This window comes from Protopterus annectens, chromosome 3.part1 (genome assembly GCF_019279795.1).
Source record: "Protopterus annectens isolate FY-2018-M chromosome 3.part1, PAN1.0, whole genome shotgun sequence".
NCBI classification, from domain to species: Eukaryota; Metazoa; Chordata; order Ceratodontiformes; family Protopteridae; genus Protopterus; species Protopterus annectens.
The window spans coordinates 1092937689-1092958940 of NC_056732.1; the positions used below are offsets into that span (position 1 = coordinate 1092937689).

A 21252-nucleotide genomic window follows, 5' to 3' on the forward strand; every position below is an offset into this window, starting at 1 on the left:
AGAGGAGCTCTCTGATTATGTAGCCCAGGCAGGTATGACCCTGACCCTGAGCAGCATCCTTCCTTCACCAAGAATGATGCCACAACATAGAGACAAGATGATCAGCTTTAACAATTGGCTTAATTTCTGGTGTCATTCAAAGAGGATCCAGTGTCTGTCTGCCTGGGATGACATGCTTGACAAGCCACGCTGCTTCGCAAGGGACGGCTTGCACCCGTCACCCCTGGGATTCCGGATATTGGCCAAGGCTCTTGCCACCCCCATAGTGCCTTTTTTAGGCAAGGCTCAAATTCTAAACCTACCACCCTAGAAAAAAAAATGGGAAGAAACTAAGGGTAATGCTGCTCAATACCAGAAGTCTAAATCTCAAAATGCACGCAGTCGAGGCCCTTCTCAGTATGGAGAACATCGATGTCTGTGCTGTGACTGAAACCTGGTTCAAGGCTCCTGAGAGCACCCCGGCACTATCAGGTTTTACCTCATATCATGCGTTCCGGCCCCAAACCCGGACCACACCACAAAAGGAGGGGGTGTATCCATATTCATCAAGGATACCCACACCTCCAGGTTGGTGGCAACGCACGAAGCATCGGAAACCATCCAGGTGCAATTAACCATAGGCAAAACTGCTCTACAATTTGTAGCATGCTACAGGCCACCCTCTCAAACTCAGGAACCCCACACAGCCTTCCTGAAGACACTGGAGGGTATAAAAGTATCTCCAAACACCATTATATTGGGTGACTTCAACTACCCGAATATAGACTGGGAACATTACTCAAGCCCAAACTTTCTAGCCCAAAGGCTCCTGGAGTTCATAAATTCAAATGCCATGGAACAACTAGTCACCGTTCCCACAAGAGGAGAAAATATACTAGATCTCATCATCACAAACATGGGGACAAAATGCTCCACACCGGAAGTATATCCCTCACTGGTGAGATCAGATCATAAACTAACCTCACTGGATATCCAAATCCCGCCCCCACCCCAAACAAAAAAGACCACAGCGAAGAACTTCTCTAAAGCAAACTTCACACTACTCAAGACTGGTGTGGTATCCTTCAAGGCCCCCGAGCCAGTGGAAACCACAACCCAAGCTGCGGAAGCCCTTACAAATGCCTTCTACGAACACCTCCAGGACTGCATGGATCAGGCAATCCCTAATAAAACCAAGACTCTTTCCACCAAGGGCAAACGTCCAGTCTAGTGGACCCCAGCCATAAACAAACTTTACAATAAGAGGAGAAAGCTGTTACATGATAGAGCAAAATCCATAAAAGAGAAGACACCTTTGATCATTATTAGTAAAAAATACGAGCACTCATAAAATCATCCAAGGCCAACTTTGAGAGAAAAATTGCCATAGATTCAAAAGACAATCATAAGGCCTTCTTCAGCTATGTTAGAAACCTGGGTGGAAACTCCCAGATATGCTCAGAATTAGTCCAAAATGATACAAAAATCACTGAACCCACAGACATTGCCAACATACTGGCAGACAGGTTCAGTGCAAACTTCACCCCCCTCCCCCAAAAGAGAGATAACTATCCCAGCGGAGTGCAGCCTCCCAGACATCTCCAATGCGCAGGTGAAAGCTGCTCTCTCTAAAGCTAAAAACACAGCATCAATGGGACCGGATGGTGTCCCCGGCTGTGTGCTACACGAACTCAATGAGGAACTAAACCCGCACATAAGGCAGCTGTTTAATCTTAGCCTTACCACAGTATACGTGCCCAAGGAGTGGCGTACGGCAACTGTGGTCGCACTCCACAAAGGCGGTGCCTCTACGGACCCTGGCAATTACCGCCCCATAAGCTTAACAAGCCTGGTCTGCAAAGCTATGGAGAGGATCATAATGGAACTCAAACAAAGACATAGGGGACTTGCAGACATTGGACCCGGCCCAGTTTGGCTTTGTCAAGGGCAGATCATGCCTTTTGAACTTGGTCGACTTCTTCGAAACAGTCACCAAGGCCATTGATGAGGGAAAGGCAGTCCATACAGCCTACCTTGACCAGGCTAAAGCTTTCGACACAATACCCCACTCGGGTATTATAGAGAAACTTACAGCTTAAATGTAAACCCATATGTCACAAGATGGGTTGCAAACTGGCTAAAGGACAGAACCCACAGGGTTAGAGTAGCTGGCGCAATGTCAGACTCCAAGCCGGTCACAAGTGGTGTCCCACAGGGCTCAGTCCTTGGCCCCCTGTTCGGCATCTACTTCTCAGAAGTACAGGCTAACATAGGAGGACTATGGCTGACAAAGTTTGCAGATGACTGCAAACTGGGAGCCATAGTGGAAAGTACATCGGACACAGATATCCTTCAGAGGGGTCTCACGGAAACTGATAGCTGGTGCCAGAGCCATGGCCTGAAGTTAAATGCCAAAAAATGTATAGTCATACCCTTCGGGAAAAACAAGGTAACCCCAAGCTACCATATAGGTGGCAATCCACTAAGCACAGAAGAGGTTATCAGGGACCTGGGGATCCAGGTTGACAGTGGCCTTTCTTTTGACACTCACATTGCTAAAGTGGTTAGAAAAACCTTCTACATTGCCCACCTGATCATGAAGTGATTCACATCCAGATCAAGTGAGGTCATTGTTCCCCTGTACTCTTCACTTATCAGACCAATGATAGAGTACAATGCCCCATTCGGGATGCATCTCACCCGACACCTGCAGCAATTGGAGAGACCCCAAAAGTTCCTCACCAAAAGGATAAAGGGACTCATCTGTCATATGCTGCCAGACTGAAGAAACTCCAGCTCTATTCAGTCGCATACCGTCTGCTCAGAGGTGACCTGTGCCTGACATACAATGCCATGTCCAACCCGGAATTAATGGACATGCTCCACCTCAAAAAATCCAAATCTACCAGATCCACTAGAGCAAGCGACTTAAACCTTAGCACGGATATAAATAGGACATGCTGGAGGGATAGATTTGTCACCCAGAGACTCCCTATGTTGTGGAATAAAATCCCGGTCCATGTGAGGCAGAGCACCTCGCTGGCTCTGTTCAAGAGAAATCTTGACCGGTGGATGGGAGATCGTAGGTTTACCCCGGGAATCATCTCTGTCACTGCTGGACAGAGGCACAACAAACTAATGGGCACAGTATTTTTTAACATAAGGGGTGGCGTAAGCCACAAAACTCTGGGCTAGGCTTATAAATGCCTTAGGGCAGATAGCCTAGTATAAACCTATGAACCTACATGTCCTAGGACAGAGTAGGAAGAAGGAAAATAACAGTAAGCCAGGGCTCAAACCTGGAACTAAAAGGTTCCAAAAAACAAAAGAAGACAACAGGAAGGGAGGAGGGTGGGCCAGTTGAGGAAGAATGAAATGGACAACATAGGCACATAGTTACAGTGAGTACATAACTTTAATACCTGATATTGTCCTTTTCATTCTTACTCAACGCATGGGAGAGAATCTCCAGCTATGTGATCTTGGGTGGCCCTCATGGAAGGATACTCCAAAGAACTTTCTAGAAGTCAAATCTAGTTTGTAATGAGCAATAAAGGTGCGAGTGCTGGACAAGGTAGCTGCTGGTTAAAGGTTCTCCATTTAAGTTCTAGATCAGAAGGCAGAAGAAGTGGCCATGGTTCTAGTCGAATGAGCCTTTGTAGGCTTTGACATGGAGAGGACTTGCTGAGTATATACAAAAGAAATGCAATCAATAATCTACTTTGCCAGGGTAACTTTAGAAATTGGTAATCCCAGTCTGGTGAGAAAGAAACCAACTGCTCTGTTTTCCTGAAATTCTTAGTCCTGTGTAGATAAAAACTTGGTTAACTATGTAGATCTAAACGATGTAACATGTACTCATCCTTATTTGAAAAATTAGGGAAGAAGACAGACAGATGAATTGTTTGATATTCAATTTAACACTACTTTTGGTAAGATTGATTGATTTGTAGAGTAACTGTCTTTGTGAAAAAGTGCAAGGGGATTTGGATAATAGAACTTGGAGTTCAGAAATTCTTCTCCCAGAAGTAATTGCTATTAGAAATGCTGTTTTCCAAGACGAAAGTTTTTAAACAGTTTTGGCTGAACGTTAAAAAGCTTGTTGTGGCAACCCCTAAAGTACTACTGTCAAATCCCAAACAGGTGACTGATCTTTCATTGGAGGCCTGAGTAAAAAGGTGCCTTTTAGAAAAGCCTTGCACAATTTTGAAGAAACTAGAGAGGAAGATTTCTCTCCTGAACGAAAATTTGACATGGCTATCAACTGTACTTTGACTGTGGAAAAACTAGCACCTTCTTGAAAAATACATGCTAAATATTCCAGAACCGAAGAAATAGGAGCATTGAAAGGATATTTTTTTTTCCTTCAGAGCACAAATTGACAGCAGTTGTCTTTTACTCTTGTACATCTTCCTCGCAGAAGCTTTCTGGGAAAATAAAAGTACATGTCAAAACAAGGAGGAAAGCCTGGGCTACTATTAAAGGAACTAAATAAACCATGCGGTTAAGTTTGACGCTTAGAATATTGGGATGCTTTATCCCAGACAAATGCAAGAGAAGGTCTGGACTGGGGTCCAGTATCCATGGCAGATATTGAAGATGAGACCAAAGGAAGGGGAACCACACTTGGCAAGGCCAAAAGGGGGCAATGAGGAAAACTGAGCTCTTCAACCAACATGCTTTCTGTAAGACATTTAGAATCAGAGGTGATGGGGGATAGGGAAAAAGTAGACCAGAGGGCCAAATGTGGACTAGAGCATCTCTCAATGACCCCCACCCCCCCGGAGGATGAGAGAGAAATACCTGCTGCAATTGCTGTGGGAAGATGCACAGAGATTGCAGTAAGGTTGGCCCCAACAACTGAAAATCTTCTCTGCCACTGATTGAGAGACCAATCATGAGGTTAAAAAAATGGACCTGCTGAGGTGTCTGCTAGTATGTTGGATTTACGCAGAATGTGTTGCCACTAGAAGGGTGGCTGGAAGAGTTCGTCCACTGCCACACTGTCATAGCCTCACAACAGAGGGGTAAAATTGGCTTTCCCCTTGTTTGTCGATGTACCAGACCACAGACGTTGTCGGTTTGAATAAGCAATAGTCCTCAGAGGGAGAACGTCTTGAAAGACCATTAGGACCACACTCATCTACAGGACACTGATGTGCGAACTGGTCTGTGTGTGGGGGGGATGCCCTCCAACCACAGTTGGGAGGCATCTGTGGTCACTGGAGAAGAAAGAATGAAAGAACTGCCCAGGTAATCATCTGACCAAATCCAACAACAAAGACAATTTCTGCATACCAGAATAACTCTGACTGGGAAGGATAGAGACTGTTGTAGAATAGACCACTGAACAGCTAGAATACACTGGAGCTCAAGAATACACAAACATGCCACAGGAACTAAGACTATGGCCAGTGCCATCAAAACTAGAGCCTGAAGGACAAGGCTGGCTGGAGGAGTAGGGTGAACAAGGATTTGCTGTACTTGAACTTGAGTGCATCTACACGATGTGTAGTCAGAGTGGCAATCTGACAGTGTATTCAATTGGGCACCAATGAACTCCAGGCTCTCTGTACTGACTGTAGTTTGGACTTGGAGATGTTGACTAATACCTAGTGGATGACAAAGTTGGAACAAATGGTCCCTGGACTGTTCTAAGAGAAAGCTGGTTGGGGGTGGTGAAGATCTAGTTATCTAAATATGGAAACGCTCTGAATCCCAGGAGTCTCAGGTGAGCTGTCACCACTGCCATACACTTGGTAAACAGCCTGGGTGCTGTGGTGAGACCAAAGGGCAGGGCTTTGAATTGATAGTGATGGTCTCCAAACCAAAAGTAAGTTCTGAATCCTCTTTGGTATGGTGGGACCTCCTGGGTGATTCTTTTGTCCAGCAGCTTTTGAATATCTTGAGCTGCAGTTTCTCTCTGACTGGGTGGGACACTGGGAAGCTTACTTCGTTTGATTGGGAGAATCTGGAAAAATGGTACAAAATAACCTTTGGATATTTTTAGCACCCAAGAATCTTCTGTTACAGAAGTCCAGGTGTTTGGAAGAAGGATAAGCACCCTCCCTGACTGCCTCCAGAGGTGAGCAGTCTGGCAACCCTTCAGGAACACAAAGGGTCTATCCAGAAAGGAATATTGAAAGCAAGAAGTTATGTACTCACCATAACGTTCGATGTATGTAGTCCATCTTGCCCCACATTCTTATCCGTGGGTTCGGAGCCGAACCTCGGCTTCGACTTGGCCATACTCTAGCTCAAAGTCTTTCAATTGTCTGGGCTAAAAGGTATTCCATAATGCATTGCTCCCTTTCCCCAGAACTTGTTTGTTGCGAGCTCAATTACACAATCACTCCCCTTCATCCACATGACACAAAGAAGGAAAAAACATTCAAATAATGAAAGGAGTACTAAAACCAGAACTAACCTTTAGGTCCTCCAAGATGGGGGATGGAGGGGGGGGGGTTAGTAAGAATGTGAGGCGAGATGGACTACATACATCGAACGTTATGGTGAGTACATAACGTCTTGATGTTGTGTAGTCCAATCTCGCCTACATTCTTACCCGTCGGACAGCGTCCCCAGCACTTGAACCCTGGGAGGGCTCAGTGGAAAAAATTCCTGAGCACTGTGGAACCAAAGGAAGATCTGACTCTGGATACCAAATCCAATTTGCAGTGAGTAATAAAGGTGTGAGGAGATGTCCATGTAGCTGCAGCACAAATATCATCCATAAACATCCTGGCCTGAAATGCAGTAGAGGTAGACATAGATCGGGTAGAATGAGCCTTCACTCTGGTAAATCCTTACCACCCGAGGCATAAATGAAAGAAATACAACCAGAGATCCATCTAGACAAAGTTACTTTGGAAACAGGAGACCCAATTTTATTTTCTGAAAATGAGACAAACAGCTGGTCTGATTTTCTAAGATCCTTCGTTCTATGTAAATAAAAAGCGCAACTGCCTGTGAACATCCAGCTGGTGAAATTTAAATTCTGCCCTGTTAGAGAACTCTGGAAAAAATATCGGCAGTTCAATAGATTGGTTAAGATTACTAACCAAAGCCACTTTTGGCATAAAGGAAGGGTTTGGTCTGAGGGAAACCCTGTTCCTGTGAAAAATAAAGTAAGGCGGTCTTATTGACTAGGCTTGGAGCTCTGAGACACGTCTGGCTGAAGTGATGGCTACCAAGAAGATAGTTTTCCATGTCAAATATTTCATGTCACAAGTAGCTGCAAGGGGGAAGTGGTGAGGCATTGTAGCACAAAATTTAGATTCCAAGGCATAACCGGTTCAAAGACTGGAGGGCGAAGCAGCACAGTGCCCTTTAAAAATGCCTTACAAAGTCTATGTGCCATTAAACTGGGTTCATTGGCAACGTGAAAAGTGGAAATAGCCACCAACTGGACCTTTACGGTACCAGCTGCTGAACCTTGATTGAAAAGCATGGAAAGAAATTCCAGAACTGAAGAGATTGGGGCTGTGCAGGGATCAATTTGCCTTTCATGAGCCCATATGGAGAATCTTTTCCATTTACTGGAATAAATCTTCCTGGTCGAAGGTTTATGGGAAGAAGATAGAATATGAACCACTTCCGGAGAAAAACGATGAAACCTGATCAGTGATGGAAGTGGAGTAGCCAGGCTGTCAACCGGAGGGTTCGAAGAGAGGGATGGAACTACCCTGACATACGAGTCAGTAGGTCTGGTTGTGGGTCCAAAATCATTTTGCTTCCCAAGGATTGCACTTTCTGAATAATCTTTGTCAGCAGAGGAACAGGAGGGAAGGCATACAGTAGACTAGGGGGGCCAATCGTGGACCAGAGCATCCCTGGGTGACTCCTCCTGAGGGAGAATAAGGGTGAAGTAGCTGCTGCACTTGGTATTGAGGGGACTGGCAAATAGGTCGCAGCAAGGCTGACCCCATCTGCGGAAAATCTGCTCCGCAACCTGACTGTCCAGGGACCAGTCGTGAGGCATAAGAATAGCTCTGCTCAACCTGTCGGCAATCATGTTGGACTTCCCCAGAATGTGCATTGCTACAAGAAAACGTTGGGAAGAGACTGCCCACTGCCACACTCGCATGGCCTCTCTGCAAAGGGGGTAAGATCTGGTTCCACCTTGTTTGTTCAGATACCATACCACAGACATATTGAGTGGATCGCAATAGCCCCAAGAGGAAGAAAGCTCTGAAGTGCTTGCAACACTAGTAGCACTGCTCTCATCTCCAAGATATTGACATGGAGATTTATCTCATGTTCTTGCCACATGACTTGGACTGTCCTGCCGAGATAATGCCCCCCCTATCCCATCTGGGAGGCATCTGTGGTCACTGTGGCAACAGGAGGGGATGGAACGAAGGGTTTCCCCGCATTGAGGTTGCTGGTGTGAAGCCACCAGCGAAGATCCTGCTTGCACCTGTCTGTGATCATTATGAGATGAGAAAGCGGCATATTTTGTAGAGACTACTGGGCGAAGAGCATCCACTGAAGGGGCCTTATGAGTAGCCTCGCAAGAGTTGTTTCTTTTCGGCTTATCCCGGTTAGGGGTCGCCACAGCAGAACTCGGGTCCGCTAATGTTTTTGTAGTGGATTTTTAAGTGCCGAGTTACCAGCCCTGACGCACAACCTTCAACGAAGGCACGCCCATTCACGCATGCCTCCACACAGAAGACGCTATAGCTGAGAATCGAACGGGACATCTTGCTGTGAGGCGACAATGCTACAGCACCACTATGATCTGCATAATTGTCAAGGCCATCGTCCCTAACAATTTCAGAACCGTTTTTGCCTTCACTTTCTTTAAAGGGAGCAACGCGTTTACCTGTTGTTGCAAACCTTGAATCCTTTCTTGAGGTAAAAACGCCCTCATGCGCACGGTGTCTAACTCGGCGCCTATAAAAGGTGACACGCTGTGAGGGCAACAAGGCAGACTTTTCCCAATTTAGAGTGACACCCAATTGTTGACACAGATTGATCATGGCATCTCTGGTCTGTAGTAGTAGATGCCTGGTGGTGGCAGAGAGGAGCCAGTCCAGGTACGGAAACACTTGGAATCCCTGATGAATCAAGTGAGCTGTCACCACTGCCATACACTTGAACACCCTGGGGGCTGTGGTGAGACCAAAGGGCAGGGCTCGAAATTGAAAATGACTGGCTCCCAGCCGGAAGCGTAGGGGACTTCTGGATGTCCTGTCCATTTTTATATGGTAGTAAGCATCCTTGAGGTCGAAGGAGCACATCCACACTTTTCCCAACAATGGGAGAATAGATTGCAATGTGACCATTCGGAACTTGGACTTCTTCATGTGGAGGTTTAAGCGGCTGAGATCTAAGATGGGTCTCAGGTCCCCTGTTCTTTTCGGCACCAAAAAGAATCTGGAGTAAGTCCCTAATCCGAGCTGGTCTGAGGGGACATGATGGATGGCTCCTTTTTCTAGCAGCGTTTGAATTTCTGAAGCTGCGGAATCCCTTTGATTGGGTGGAACATCTGGGATTCTTTTGATCGGCAGGGGGGGGGGGGGGGGGGGGAGAATGGAATGTGATATCCTCCAGAAATAATTGTTAATACTCACTGGTCCTGAGTGATGCGTCGCCAGGCTTCTGGTTATAGTGAGATACGACCCCTGACTGGCTCCGGAGAAGTGCAGTCGGGCCTCCCATCAGGAGCGCTAGTAGGACGGACCACGAAAGGAGCCGCGGTCTCCCTGGTTACGCGGGCCTCCCCTGCCTCTAGGGAGACATCTACCTGAGTTGCCACCCCCTCCCCTGCCCCTGGAGGGGGATTCACTTTGTGCGTCAGGGAAAAACATCTCTGCGATTTCTTGAACCACATTTTCCCACCCTTCTGGCTCTTGGGATAAGGTCTAGAAGGCATGGATAAATGGACTCCTATGGCAGACAAAGTTTTACCCTTTTGCTCGCACCTAGTGAGAGTGTCTTTAACCTTGGTTCGGAACAAGGAGGAGCCATTAAAAGGGGCGTTGGTGAATGTAGACTTAAAAGCCTCCGCGAAATTACAAAGGTGCATCCAGGAGAGTCTCCTGAGAGAGACTCGACTCCGGAACTCGCTGCCCTACTCGCTCCTTTAGCTGCGTAGGAGATCAGCCTCATGGAGGAGTTCGCCATAGAATTTAAGTTAGACATCTGAACACTGACTTTGAGCCACTGCGGCAAATATGTTACCTTGCAGAGCATCTCCAAGCTCTTTCAGGAGATCTCTTTGGAGCCTTGTAAAATGTGAAAAGTAATTCAGCGACCGCAGAGTAAAGGCCGCTGAAGAAAACATACGCTTTCCATACCGGTCATGGTCCTAGACTCTGTTAGGGGGGTGGACGGTAGATGAAGTCTCAGCCAGTTCCTTCTTAGTGGCTGCTGCCACCACCATGGCATCTACTGGGATGCCTTTCGTAAGAAAGTCTTTGTCAGCAGGGGCGGACAGAAATTTGTTGCGTCTCCTGGGGACTGGTTCCACAGTGTCAGGGGTTTCCCACACCCTATGACAAACCAGATCCAGGAGTTCGAAGGGTGGAGAGACCCATGAGGTGGAGGGCTGAGCCCCAAAGGCCTTCAAGAACACTGACTCCTCTTCAGAGGGGGGTTTTGAGGGCCAGTCGCCCCTCTGTTTCAAGATCTCTAGGATATCAGAAAGAGATCTCCTCAGAGGACGACTTGGGGCACCCCTCTGATTCTTCGAGGTCAGTGTCTGATGCGAGAGACTCTTCCTGGGATTCTAAGTGCTTCCTCTTGCACGTTCTTTTTCTGGAGGGCTCCTCAGGCACAAATTCTGATGAGCCCTCAGAAAATGGAGGACCACTCATGGGTGTCTCCTGAGGCCTTGGGTCTCTGCTGTCCAAAGATAGGGGGCAATCAGACTGTTACCAGGGCTGGAGGGGGAAGAGTGTCAGAACTGTATGATGCAGCTGAGGATCTGCCCAGCACGCTCCTCATGACCTCGAAAGCTGTTCTGTTCTCCCTGGCTCCGAAGATAGACTAACCGTGGAATCTCTAGGAGCAGATGGGACAAGGTCCGAAGCCGAAGCAAGAGTCTGGCTCACTCGAGCCAAAGCACCAAGTGAGAGGCTGGGAGCTGAAGAGAGTCCCGAGTCCTCCCCTTCGGGTCTGACCGAGGAACCATGAGTCCTGGACCACGTGGACGGAGCAGACAGGGTTGGAACGGAGATCGGAGCTGACAAGCCAGGATGGGCCATCGGAGCCAACCTAGAAGCATCATATGGCGCCGACCACTCTGGCTCCAAAGGCTGGGATTTGCTCAGAGGAGGATCTATTGACGATGGATGGGTGACTGGCTCCGGAGCCGAAAGCAATTTAGCCAGCACCGGTGATTGGAGCAGTCTCTGCACCACTCAATCCACATCTACATCAGAGTGTGTCCTGGAGGACCTAGAGGACAAGGTGGGAGATCTAGACCTCCTCTCAGGAGACCTGCGAGGAGGAAAGACCGGTCTAAAAACTGGAGATCGGCTCCGAGCTAGCATCTCCGTCACAGGCTCCGAAAAACTGGGAGCCGATGTAGGTCCTTGTAAGCTTCAGAAACTTCCTTCGGCACCAAAGACCATGGAGCCGAGGATGCCACAGTAGATTTGGTAACTTTCTCCGGAGGCTCCGATAGTACAGACGGAGCTGGAGAATGTTTCTTTGCTTTAGATGTTTTGGCGGGAGAGGACTTAGCACTAGAAGACCTCTCCAAATCTTCCTCAAAGGAGGATTTCAGTAGACCCTTCAGTATCAGCTTGTTCTTCCATTCTTGAAGAACATGAGGGCTGAACACATAACAAAAAGCACAAGATTCCTGAAGGTGTATAGCCCCCATACAATAAACACATACCAAATTGCCCATTGGTAATAGACATATTGTACCCACATTTACTATACTTCTTAAAGCCTGAAGGCTTATGTTCTTTAGCATCTTTAGACATAGTAGACAGGATACTAAATAGGACACCACAGACTAACCAGCAAAAGCGAGAAACAGTAACTAAACTACAGACAATACACTAGGACCTCTAATTCAAACGGTCAAAGAACAAAACACTAAGGACTAGGTCCTCTAACTTAAACGGTCCTAGCCCAGAGGGGATAGGTACCTAAGCACAAGACAAAAACAGAAGGGAAACAGACAACCAAGGGAGGACTAGGTCCTCTAACTAAAACAGGCCTAGCCCATAGGGTGATAGCTGACGGGATACCAGTAAAGTAGATTAAGAAACAGGAGGAGTGCAAAACTGCTTAACAACCACAACACACACACAGACAGAGCTATGAAAATAGCTTCTGGAGCAAAAAAATAGTCAATTAAGACACAAAAGTTATACTTAACCACAGCCAAGAGCAAGACCACGTCTGAGCTTTGTGAGTGGCAAACGAGATCTGGGGAAAGGGAGCAGTGCAGTATGGGATACCTCTTAGCTCAGCCAATTGAAAGACTTTGAGCTAGAGTATGGCCGAGTCGGAAGAGAGGTTCAGCTCCGAACCCACGGGTAAGAATGTAGGAGAGATTGGACTACGTAACATCCCTGGTTTTGCGGGCTTCCTCTGCCATGAGGAGATTGACTTCCATTTGAACTCCTCCCTCTACACCTGGAGGAGTTGTCCCCTCAGGAGTCCTGGAGAAAACCCTGAGATTTACAGAACCACATTTTCTTGGCCTTTCTTTGGTTCAGGGAAATGTATCGCACAGGGGTAGAAGAGCAAATCCCTATGGCAAACACGGTCCTTCACTGCAGGACAGCATTTCTTTAAAAGAAGGGCCAAACAAGAACATTCCATCAAAAAAAGCATTGATGAAAGAAGACTTCAAAGGCTTTGCAAAGTCTCATAGCCGCATCCAGGAAAGTTTCTGTACAGCAATGCCTGAACTGGCAGCCCATGAAGTACCCTCTGCAGCATGGGATATCAACCTCATGGGTGCCCTGGAACTGAAAAATGAAGTGGCCAGTTGTGAGGATGACCTTCTATAGTCCACTACAGACATGGAGAGCTCTTTGATCAAACCCTTTGTGCAGCCTTGTAAAGTGTGCTAAATAATTCAGAAACCTCACGGCAAAGGTCACTGAAGCAAATGTGCACTTTCCAAATCTGAACACAACCCTCAACTGTCTATTAGGAGGATGGACAGAGGTAAGCTTTGCTCACAGCTAGCTCCTTTTTTTGTGCTGCTGCAACAACCATAACATCAACAGAGACTCCTTTGCTCCAAAGGGGCCTGTCCTTCGGCAGTGCCAATATTTTGCTTGGACATCAGGGAACTGAGAGAGTTTGGTTCCTTCTATGCCCAGTGAGAGACTAGGTCGATAAGCTGATCAGCCGGGGGAGTCACCCAAGACGTAGATGGTCCAGAATCAAAAGCTTCCAGAAATACTGACCCCTCTGGGGGAGGTAGTATCTGAAGACCATCCAAGTTTCTGCTTAAGAATCTCTAGAATGTCTTCAAACGAAACATCACCCGGTGGAGATCTTGGGGAACCCTTCCCCTTCTTTGAAGTCAGTATCCTCTGCGAGAGATTCCATATGCGCCTCTTTTTGCATATTATAGGGAACCTCCTCAATGGGATGCTCTGGGGAGGTAACTGGAGAGAGGAAGTTCCTCTAGGGAAACTGTTTGGACACTAGTTGGTACTAGCTGTCTCTGTGGAGTAGGGTCTGATGGGATCAGAGCTCGGACTTGGTAGGTGAATAGGATTAGGATCCAAGGAAGAGAGAAAAATCAGATTTCCTTGGACAAGAGAAAACCCTCTCCACTACCTCGAAAGCAGATGTACTGGAAGAAGCAGTGACCTGCTGCACAAAGGTCAAAACCCATGAAGCAGTAAATCCTTGACCCTGCCCCAATCCATGCCTTGAGGAGGTTGCCGGACTGGAGCTATCTAGCACAGAGGGTCCAAGTGGCAAGGACGACTGACAACATCGGAATAGATCCCGGTCCACCTGATCAGATGCTGATGGTTCGGCTCTGGGACTTATCCTGATCAGAGGGGATAGGAGTAGAAAAAGTCAGGGAAACTGTTGGAGTCAAAGACCTGTCTTTGGCTCCAATACCTCCTCTCTCGTAGGACTCTCAGATCAAAGGGCTCTGAAGCCATAGGACAGATTGCAGGAGGAAATATCACTACATGGGAAGCAGAGGAGAGGCTCACACATCTGATGGGAGACTGAGACAGAACAACCTTCCATCTGAATCGGAACTCAAAGGAACTGCCTCTTCAGTCTATCCACGTAGGCATCAGGACTCCTGGAGGATCTAACAGACGAGATAGACTGTGGCCTTGAGTGCTTCCTTGGTGTAGTTTGAAGAAAACAGAAATGGATCCAAGGAGACATCAGATCAATTATTAACTCAGGTGAGCGAGTTTGGGGAGATTTTGTGAAACCAGTGGTCAGATCAGAGTTCTTTTTAGATTTTTCTGTTATAATAATCAGATCCAAGGATTTAGGATACAACTGCTTCTTTTTAGGATCTGAAGTTGTTGGATCTGAAGATCTTTGGAGGGGGCTTCAATGAAGTCACGGCGGCAGGAGGAGTCTTTGGAGATTGGGGTAGGAGATCTTTTTCAAGATTCAGAAGGAGTTTTAGAGAGTCCTGGATGAAGAAGGGGGGAATAAATCCCTTAAGGACCAATCTAATAATTTAGTCCTCAACAGCCCTCGAGTTAAAAGCAGCACAGATAGAACAATTAGTACTAAGGTGTACTGCTCCTAGACAATAAACACACACTCTGTTGGCATCGGAATTTGAAATTGTGTCCACAGAAGTGCATTTTTTGAAGCAGATAGGTTTCTTGGCCATAACTAACAAAGAAAGAAAAACATTTTTAAATGGTAAACTACCAGCAATGGTAGGGATAGTGACCTATAAATGGTAGGAAAAAGGAGCAGCAAAGGAAAAAAACTGGTACCAACAACGGTACACAATTAGATTACCAAAAAGGTAGAAGAGAGTGATAGTAAATGTCTACTGTACAGAAATAACCCAAAAACACATCAGGAGAGGGAGGATAGCAGAAAAAATGTAGAAGATAAGTTACTTCTAAATAATAGCTACTCATAAATAATCATAATTGAAAAAGGCTCCTGAGAGAGGATCTCAGTCTGTGCAAGATGGCAGCAAATGAGATTTGAGGTACTGTATGCTAGAGCTAGGGCATTATGGGTAGAGGAAGTAGCTTGGGATTTGAGTCGGAAATATGTGGCCAAGTCAGATCTGTAACCACACCTCTCAACTATACAGATTTTTGCCTCATATTTTTGGTCCATTTTTCATAAAAATTGTGGTTTTCTGGAAAATTAGTGGCAAATCATTAAAGATTGACATTAGAAAAAAATGAGTCAATTGAGGTTCAGACTTCATTACCTTTCAAAAAATTCAGGCTAATGCAATTCTAATCAACTAAATCTATAGTAGTAATATTTAAAATGTGTCCTTTTTTGGTCCTTTGCCCCACTTCTGTTTATGGCTTTGTCCAGATTTCTTGCTGTAAGAGGTTCAGAGGTATGTCCATAACCCATACGTTGAATGAAAAGGCCAACATCAGATTTACAAAATCACAATACACAAAGAACTTAAAAAAAACAATAGCAGCAATATAATCAACTGCATACAGCAGCAGCAAACATTCCTAAATTGAGTGCATGCCACAGACTTGAAAATTGCCCGGGTTATACTGAGTTAAGTTCAATTAACTCCACGTGACAAAAAAAGATGCTGACAGTGCCCCCATTATCATATGTTCTGCTAATATCCAGGGCATGGGGTGGGGGGACATTCCAGTACAGGTGACATCTGGAAAATCATACCACTCAATGCAGCATATTCAGACTGCTACTTAAAAACTTTTTGCAGCTGAAAAATATATTACTCATGCTGTCCCAAAGAAATGTCTTCACTGAAATGACCACCTGCAAGACATTTCTGGTAGGAACAGCTATTTAACTATCAAATCATTTAATATCAACTCAGCAGTTCTAGTCTTAGCACATACCTGCGTGTGGATGGTCTTCCAGGAATGCTGTCTTCACCCACTGCAGTACTGCTGTCTGCCACTTGTCTGCAAATGTAAAGCAGAGGCCTGTTGCATGCTGCATGGTTTACACAGGAAAGCATAGTAGCAAGAAAGTTATTCTAATATTAGGTTACACAGAATCATACAAATGGACTTCCACGTACTCAGATTCCACAACACACTGCCAAAATTTGTTATGAGTCATACGTAGATGGCAGTCTCTCCTCCAGAAACAAAGTAGGTAAAATGCAAGACGACAGAGATTTAAGACAATACTTAGAATTCAATATGTCTTTTACAGAATTTCTGAAACAAATCTGTTTTAAAATAAAACAAATGACTTAACTATAAGAAAGCATACAAGCTCCACACTCAGTATGGATGTTTAGTGATTAAGACCTCTGCTTCATAGTTCCATGGTCCACGATTCAGTCCCAACCTTTCACCACTGTCTACTTTTCTCCCCATGAATGGGTTTTCTCTTGGTACCCGAGTTTCCTCAGACGTCCTAAAAATGCACTGGGTTGACTAGATAGATACTCTATTCTGTCCAAATGTGCTGCATTTACCCCCAACTTTTGTGGCTTGTATTGTGTCTGAAAAGAGCCCAAGACAAATCACTTCACTTACACAATACCAAAAACACATGTGCACAGTGTATATTCAGCTTAAAATGGACACTTAAAATCCTAGTTCTACAGTACTTAGCATAAAAGCCCCACTCCACACAATGAAGACCTGACTGAGCACCAGCCAAGGCAATGCAGGGTAGTGTGGAAGTGATCAGCTGATGTTAGCTCATCCATCCTGGGAACAGGGGTAGTGTCAGTCTGCTGTGCTTACCATTTCCAAGTGGAAAATTTATGGTGCAGTAAGACAATAAAAACCATGAAGATGTGGGCTTGGTGGTACTAAGCTGGTGATGGTAGCTCTCCCTGAACTTGATGGGTGAGGAAAAAAGGTGCTGGGGGAAGGAGTAGTAGAGGCTCGCTGTGATACAACTGCACGCATCCGACTATTAGGGATGGGGTTCAGACTTATTAGCTAAACCCTGCCCTATGGTAACAAAGGGAAAAAAAAACTATAGAGCACTAACCCTAACCCCAAAACCATAAAAAAATGAAAACTTAATACAGTAAAGCACAAACCACTAAAACATGAATAAAAATATTACATTAAAGCAGGTGTTAAAAGCAATTGCTGCACTCACACACAAACAGGAAAGAACGCCCCCCCCCCCCCAAAAAAAAAAAAACAAAACAAAAAGAACAGTCAACAGTTTCAAGAATGAGTTATGGTTAGTCAGCTTTCAGATATCAAAAACTAACTTAAAAAAGATTTTTTTAGGGGACAAGCCCTCCCTGTACATCATAATTTGTAGAGGGTTACCTGATTCCCCATACCATGCCAAATATATATGAATTCCACAGTCGCACTGGGAGAAACTAGAAAAAAACTGATGCACTGCTGTCTCATAACCCAACAAACTGCAGTTAGTATGTAAAATCCTCAACAAACAGGGAACTGTGGCAGGTTAAGCTACCTAGTGGTATGACCATTCTCTCTTAGATGACAGTTACTGTTGATGTGATACCCTGACCCAATGTGCAAAAAAAAAAAAAAAAAAGAGGAGGGTTATAGATGGATGGATGCAAAATCCTTATCAAAAAGGTGTTCAGCTGAACATTCCTACATGAAATATAGCCATACCCAATATTTATACTAACAGTGAACCCCAACTACACAACGCATCTGGTACACTGTGTAGATACATTTTTCTCTACAGTCTTGGCACAACATTAGCATCCTACACTCTTGGTGTACCACAGTTTATCTACTTTCTTAGCATATCAACAGAAGTACAAATACTCCCCTAAACCTATCACATTTACACTAGCTGAAGTTCAAATTTTGTTGTACACCTAGTTTTTTTGTGACAGCTGCAATCAGTTTTACATAGGTAAGACGTTTTGCAGATTGAAACAGATGACTTTCAAACATCTGTATGACAAAAAAATCAAAACAGGCAACAAATGCTCTGCACAAACATTTTATCCTTTTCACCTAGTTTCAAAATGATGCTTTTTTTCTGTTGAACACGGTGATGCAAAATGCAGAGGTGGTGATTTGGAGACCCTACTGAAGAGCAAATAGCTCCACTACTAACTTAGGCTGCATGCCAATACTGCAGTAGGGCTTAAAGAGTCTGTAAATGTTGACTATATTTTAAAAATTAATCTAGGTTGTGAATAGGTGATGTTTTAAAGTTTTGGCCAGTGACTCACATTTGTTCATTATAGCCAAGTGATGACGAACCTATGACACGCGTGTCAAAGGTGACACCACGATATTTTGGGTGACACACCAGCATTCACCAACACCAAAGTTACAAATGAAACTGAATGAATAAAAATACAAGAAATACGTGACCCTATACAGCAAGAAAAAATATATTAATTGATGTTAATCAAATTAAATGCAGTGTGTTCCATACAAATTTTTTTTAGTTCAATTCAAAATTACTATTAAAAGTAATGTAACTTTTTGGTTCACTGTTTTAAGCCCAATTATCAGTGCGCATATTGTTTTCTCTATTGTAACGCCTGTGCACTGGCCCAGTACTCAAGGAGCCTCAATCCTCACCATTAACACCAATGAGGGATGTGCACATTGGGAGGAAGAACAGTACACACACAAAGTACAATTTCCCTTAAGAGCGCACAGAGATCAGTTATTCTGGGGCTTGTTTCTCCCCTCTCTCTCCAGATCCCCAACAAGACTCCCCCCGATGGCACAGCTATAGGGTTAAATTCTCAGCAGAGTGGTCAAGATTTGGCAGGCACCTCCCCGGCGTCACCAGAGTGCAAAAAGGGTGAGGAGGCCAAATGGGTCAGACTCAGAACTACTACACCTTCACACCTTCCAAAAGACCTTGTTTGTCAAATAACAAAGGGAGTAGAGATCAGCCCCAAAGGGTATGTTGCAGCCCAGTACTGTATTTGGTACCGAGTGTTGGGCTAATGGAATGGGCCTGTAATGGACAGAATGGCTAGCAAACTAAAGCCTACAAGAAAGGAGGGCAGGGTTAGTTCCAAAATCCAGGTTTTGGGGGGGGGGGCATGTCCATTGCGATAAGAAAAAGGGGTATTCTGCTCCAGGGAACCATACTGCTTGAGCTCCTGTAAAAGCCGTAACACAGAGGAAATGTCCACACCTCCATGCCTAAATTAAAAAAACAAACAGTCAGGCTGCCAGATCGAAGTGGAGCTTTGGATCTGAAGTTGCACTGGTTCAACAGTCCAAATCCGAAGAAGGTTTGGATTCGAAAAGTGCCTGACATTTGCCTGTTGGATCCAAAGCTTAGGATCGAAGAAAGTTTTTGTTAGAAACTGAATGACTCAACAGGTCGAATCCAAACAGAGGTACAGATTCAAGAAATACCCGACACTTATCTGTGATCCTAGGCTTAAGATCTGAAGTTGTTTTATTAGAAAAGTACAGTTGTGTGCACTTACCATAAATGTAGATGTTAGAGTGTATTCACTGTTGCAGTCATTACATTTGGGTAATCTGCTGGCAGGTTGCCCTCAGTCGGCCTGATTAAAAAAGTCTTGGGTCCTGCGTCGGTTGCTGTCCCTTCTTCCATGACGTCAGCGGTATAAAACATGCAGCCAACACCATTACATCAGTTTTTCTTGCCCCAGATGTCAGGTGCCCCCCAAATGGGGAGCAATATATATATATATATATATATATATATATATATATATATATATATATATATATATATATATATGGAGGTATAGTAAGAGAAAAAAACTGGGCTGGAGGGTGGGTAACCAGGACTGCAACAGTGAATACACTCTAACATCTACATTTATGGTAAGTCTACACAACTGTACTATGTTCTTCTTGTTTCACTGTTGCAGTCATTACATTTGGGTAGAATCCCAAAGCTATGGTTGGGAGGATGGATTTATACAGCATTAGGAGCAGCTATAAGGCCCTGCAGGACAGCAGTGGCAAAGTCAGCTCTGGATTTAGAGAACAGAGGTAAAAATAGTAATGCTTGGTGAACGTATGAACTGAGCTCCAGGTGGCAGCTTCTAGAATGTCTCTGGAACCCCTCTGAGAAAGGCTGCAGAAGTAGACGCAGCCCTGGTGGAATGAGACCTGATCCCCTTGGGGATAGGTTTACCATGGTGCACATAGCAGAAACAAATACAATGGCTTATCCATTTGGAAATAGTCTGCTTTGAAATAGCCTTTCCCTCTACCCCTGCAGCAAATGTCATCAAGAGTTGGTCGGATTTCCTTAGAGATTTCATCCTGTTTAAGCAGAATCTAAGTTGTCTGTGTACATCCAATGAATGCAGAATTCGCTCACCCTTGTTCTGTGGACTGGGGAAGAAAGTTGGCAGATGAATGGTCTGATTAAGAGCCACACTGGATGCCACCTTGGGCATGAAAGATGGATTGGTCCTGAGAGCCACGCTGTCCAGATAAAAAACAATGAAAGGCTCCACTGCCATAAGAGCCTGTAATTCTGAAATCCTTCTAGCTGAAGTGACTGCTAAAAGGAAGGCTGTTTTCCAGGATAGAAATTTTAGGTCTGCAGTAGCAGCTGGCTCAAAAGGAGGGAGAGAGAGTTTTTCCAAAACAAAATTGAGGTCCCAAGCAGGAGTTGGTGCTCTCCTGGGAGGTCTTAAAATTTTTGGCCCCTCTGAGATTCTGCTTTAGCAGAGGATAAGAGAAGAGGGGAGGTTTTGTGTTGTAATGAGCTGAAATGGCAGAGGCATGGATTTTTATGGAAGAAAAGGATAGGCCCTTGTGAAGCATCTCAGTTAGGTATTGCAGAATCTGAGGAATATTGGGCACTGCTGTGCTTATCCCTTGAGACTGATTCCAGGCATAGAATCTTTTCCATTTGTCAGCATACGATTTTCTAGTACTAGGTCTTCTAGCCTCCAAAATGACATCCATCACTGGTTTGCTGAGGGATGCCAAGGGTGAGATTAGTTGATTAGCCACTCTGCAAGATTCAAAGTTTGGAGCAGAGTGTGCAGAATTTGGTAGTTCTGCTGAGACAGTAGGTAAGGTGTTTGAGGCAGGTGCCACGAAGTTAGGTGTGACACATTGCGCAGGAGTGGGTACCAGTGTTGGTAAGGCCAGTCTGGAGCAATCAGAATCATTTTTGGTTTGCCTTGTTTGACTTTTAGTAGAACTTTGGACAGCAGAGGCAGAGTGGGAAAAG

The 21252-nt window shown here is 45.1% G+C and overlaps 1 protein-coding gene across 6 annotated transcripts in view; it reads right to left on the bottom strand.

Annotated features, from left to right (window-relative positions):
• Positions 1-21252, bottom strand: part of TERF1 (telomeric repeat binding factor 1) — a 965901-nt gene that overhangs the window by 275494 nt on the left and 669155 nt on the right. For all 6 annotated transcript variants that reach the window (XM_044067234.1, XM_044067236.1, XM_044067233.1 and 3 more), the window contains exon 7: positions 15978-16043. In XM_044067234.1, coding sequence (XP_043923169.1) covers positions 15978-16043 — 66 coding nt within the window. The remainder of the gene's footprint in view (positions 1-15977; positions 16044-21252) is intronic.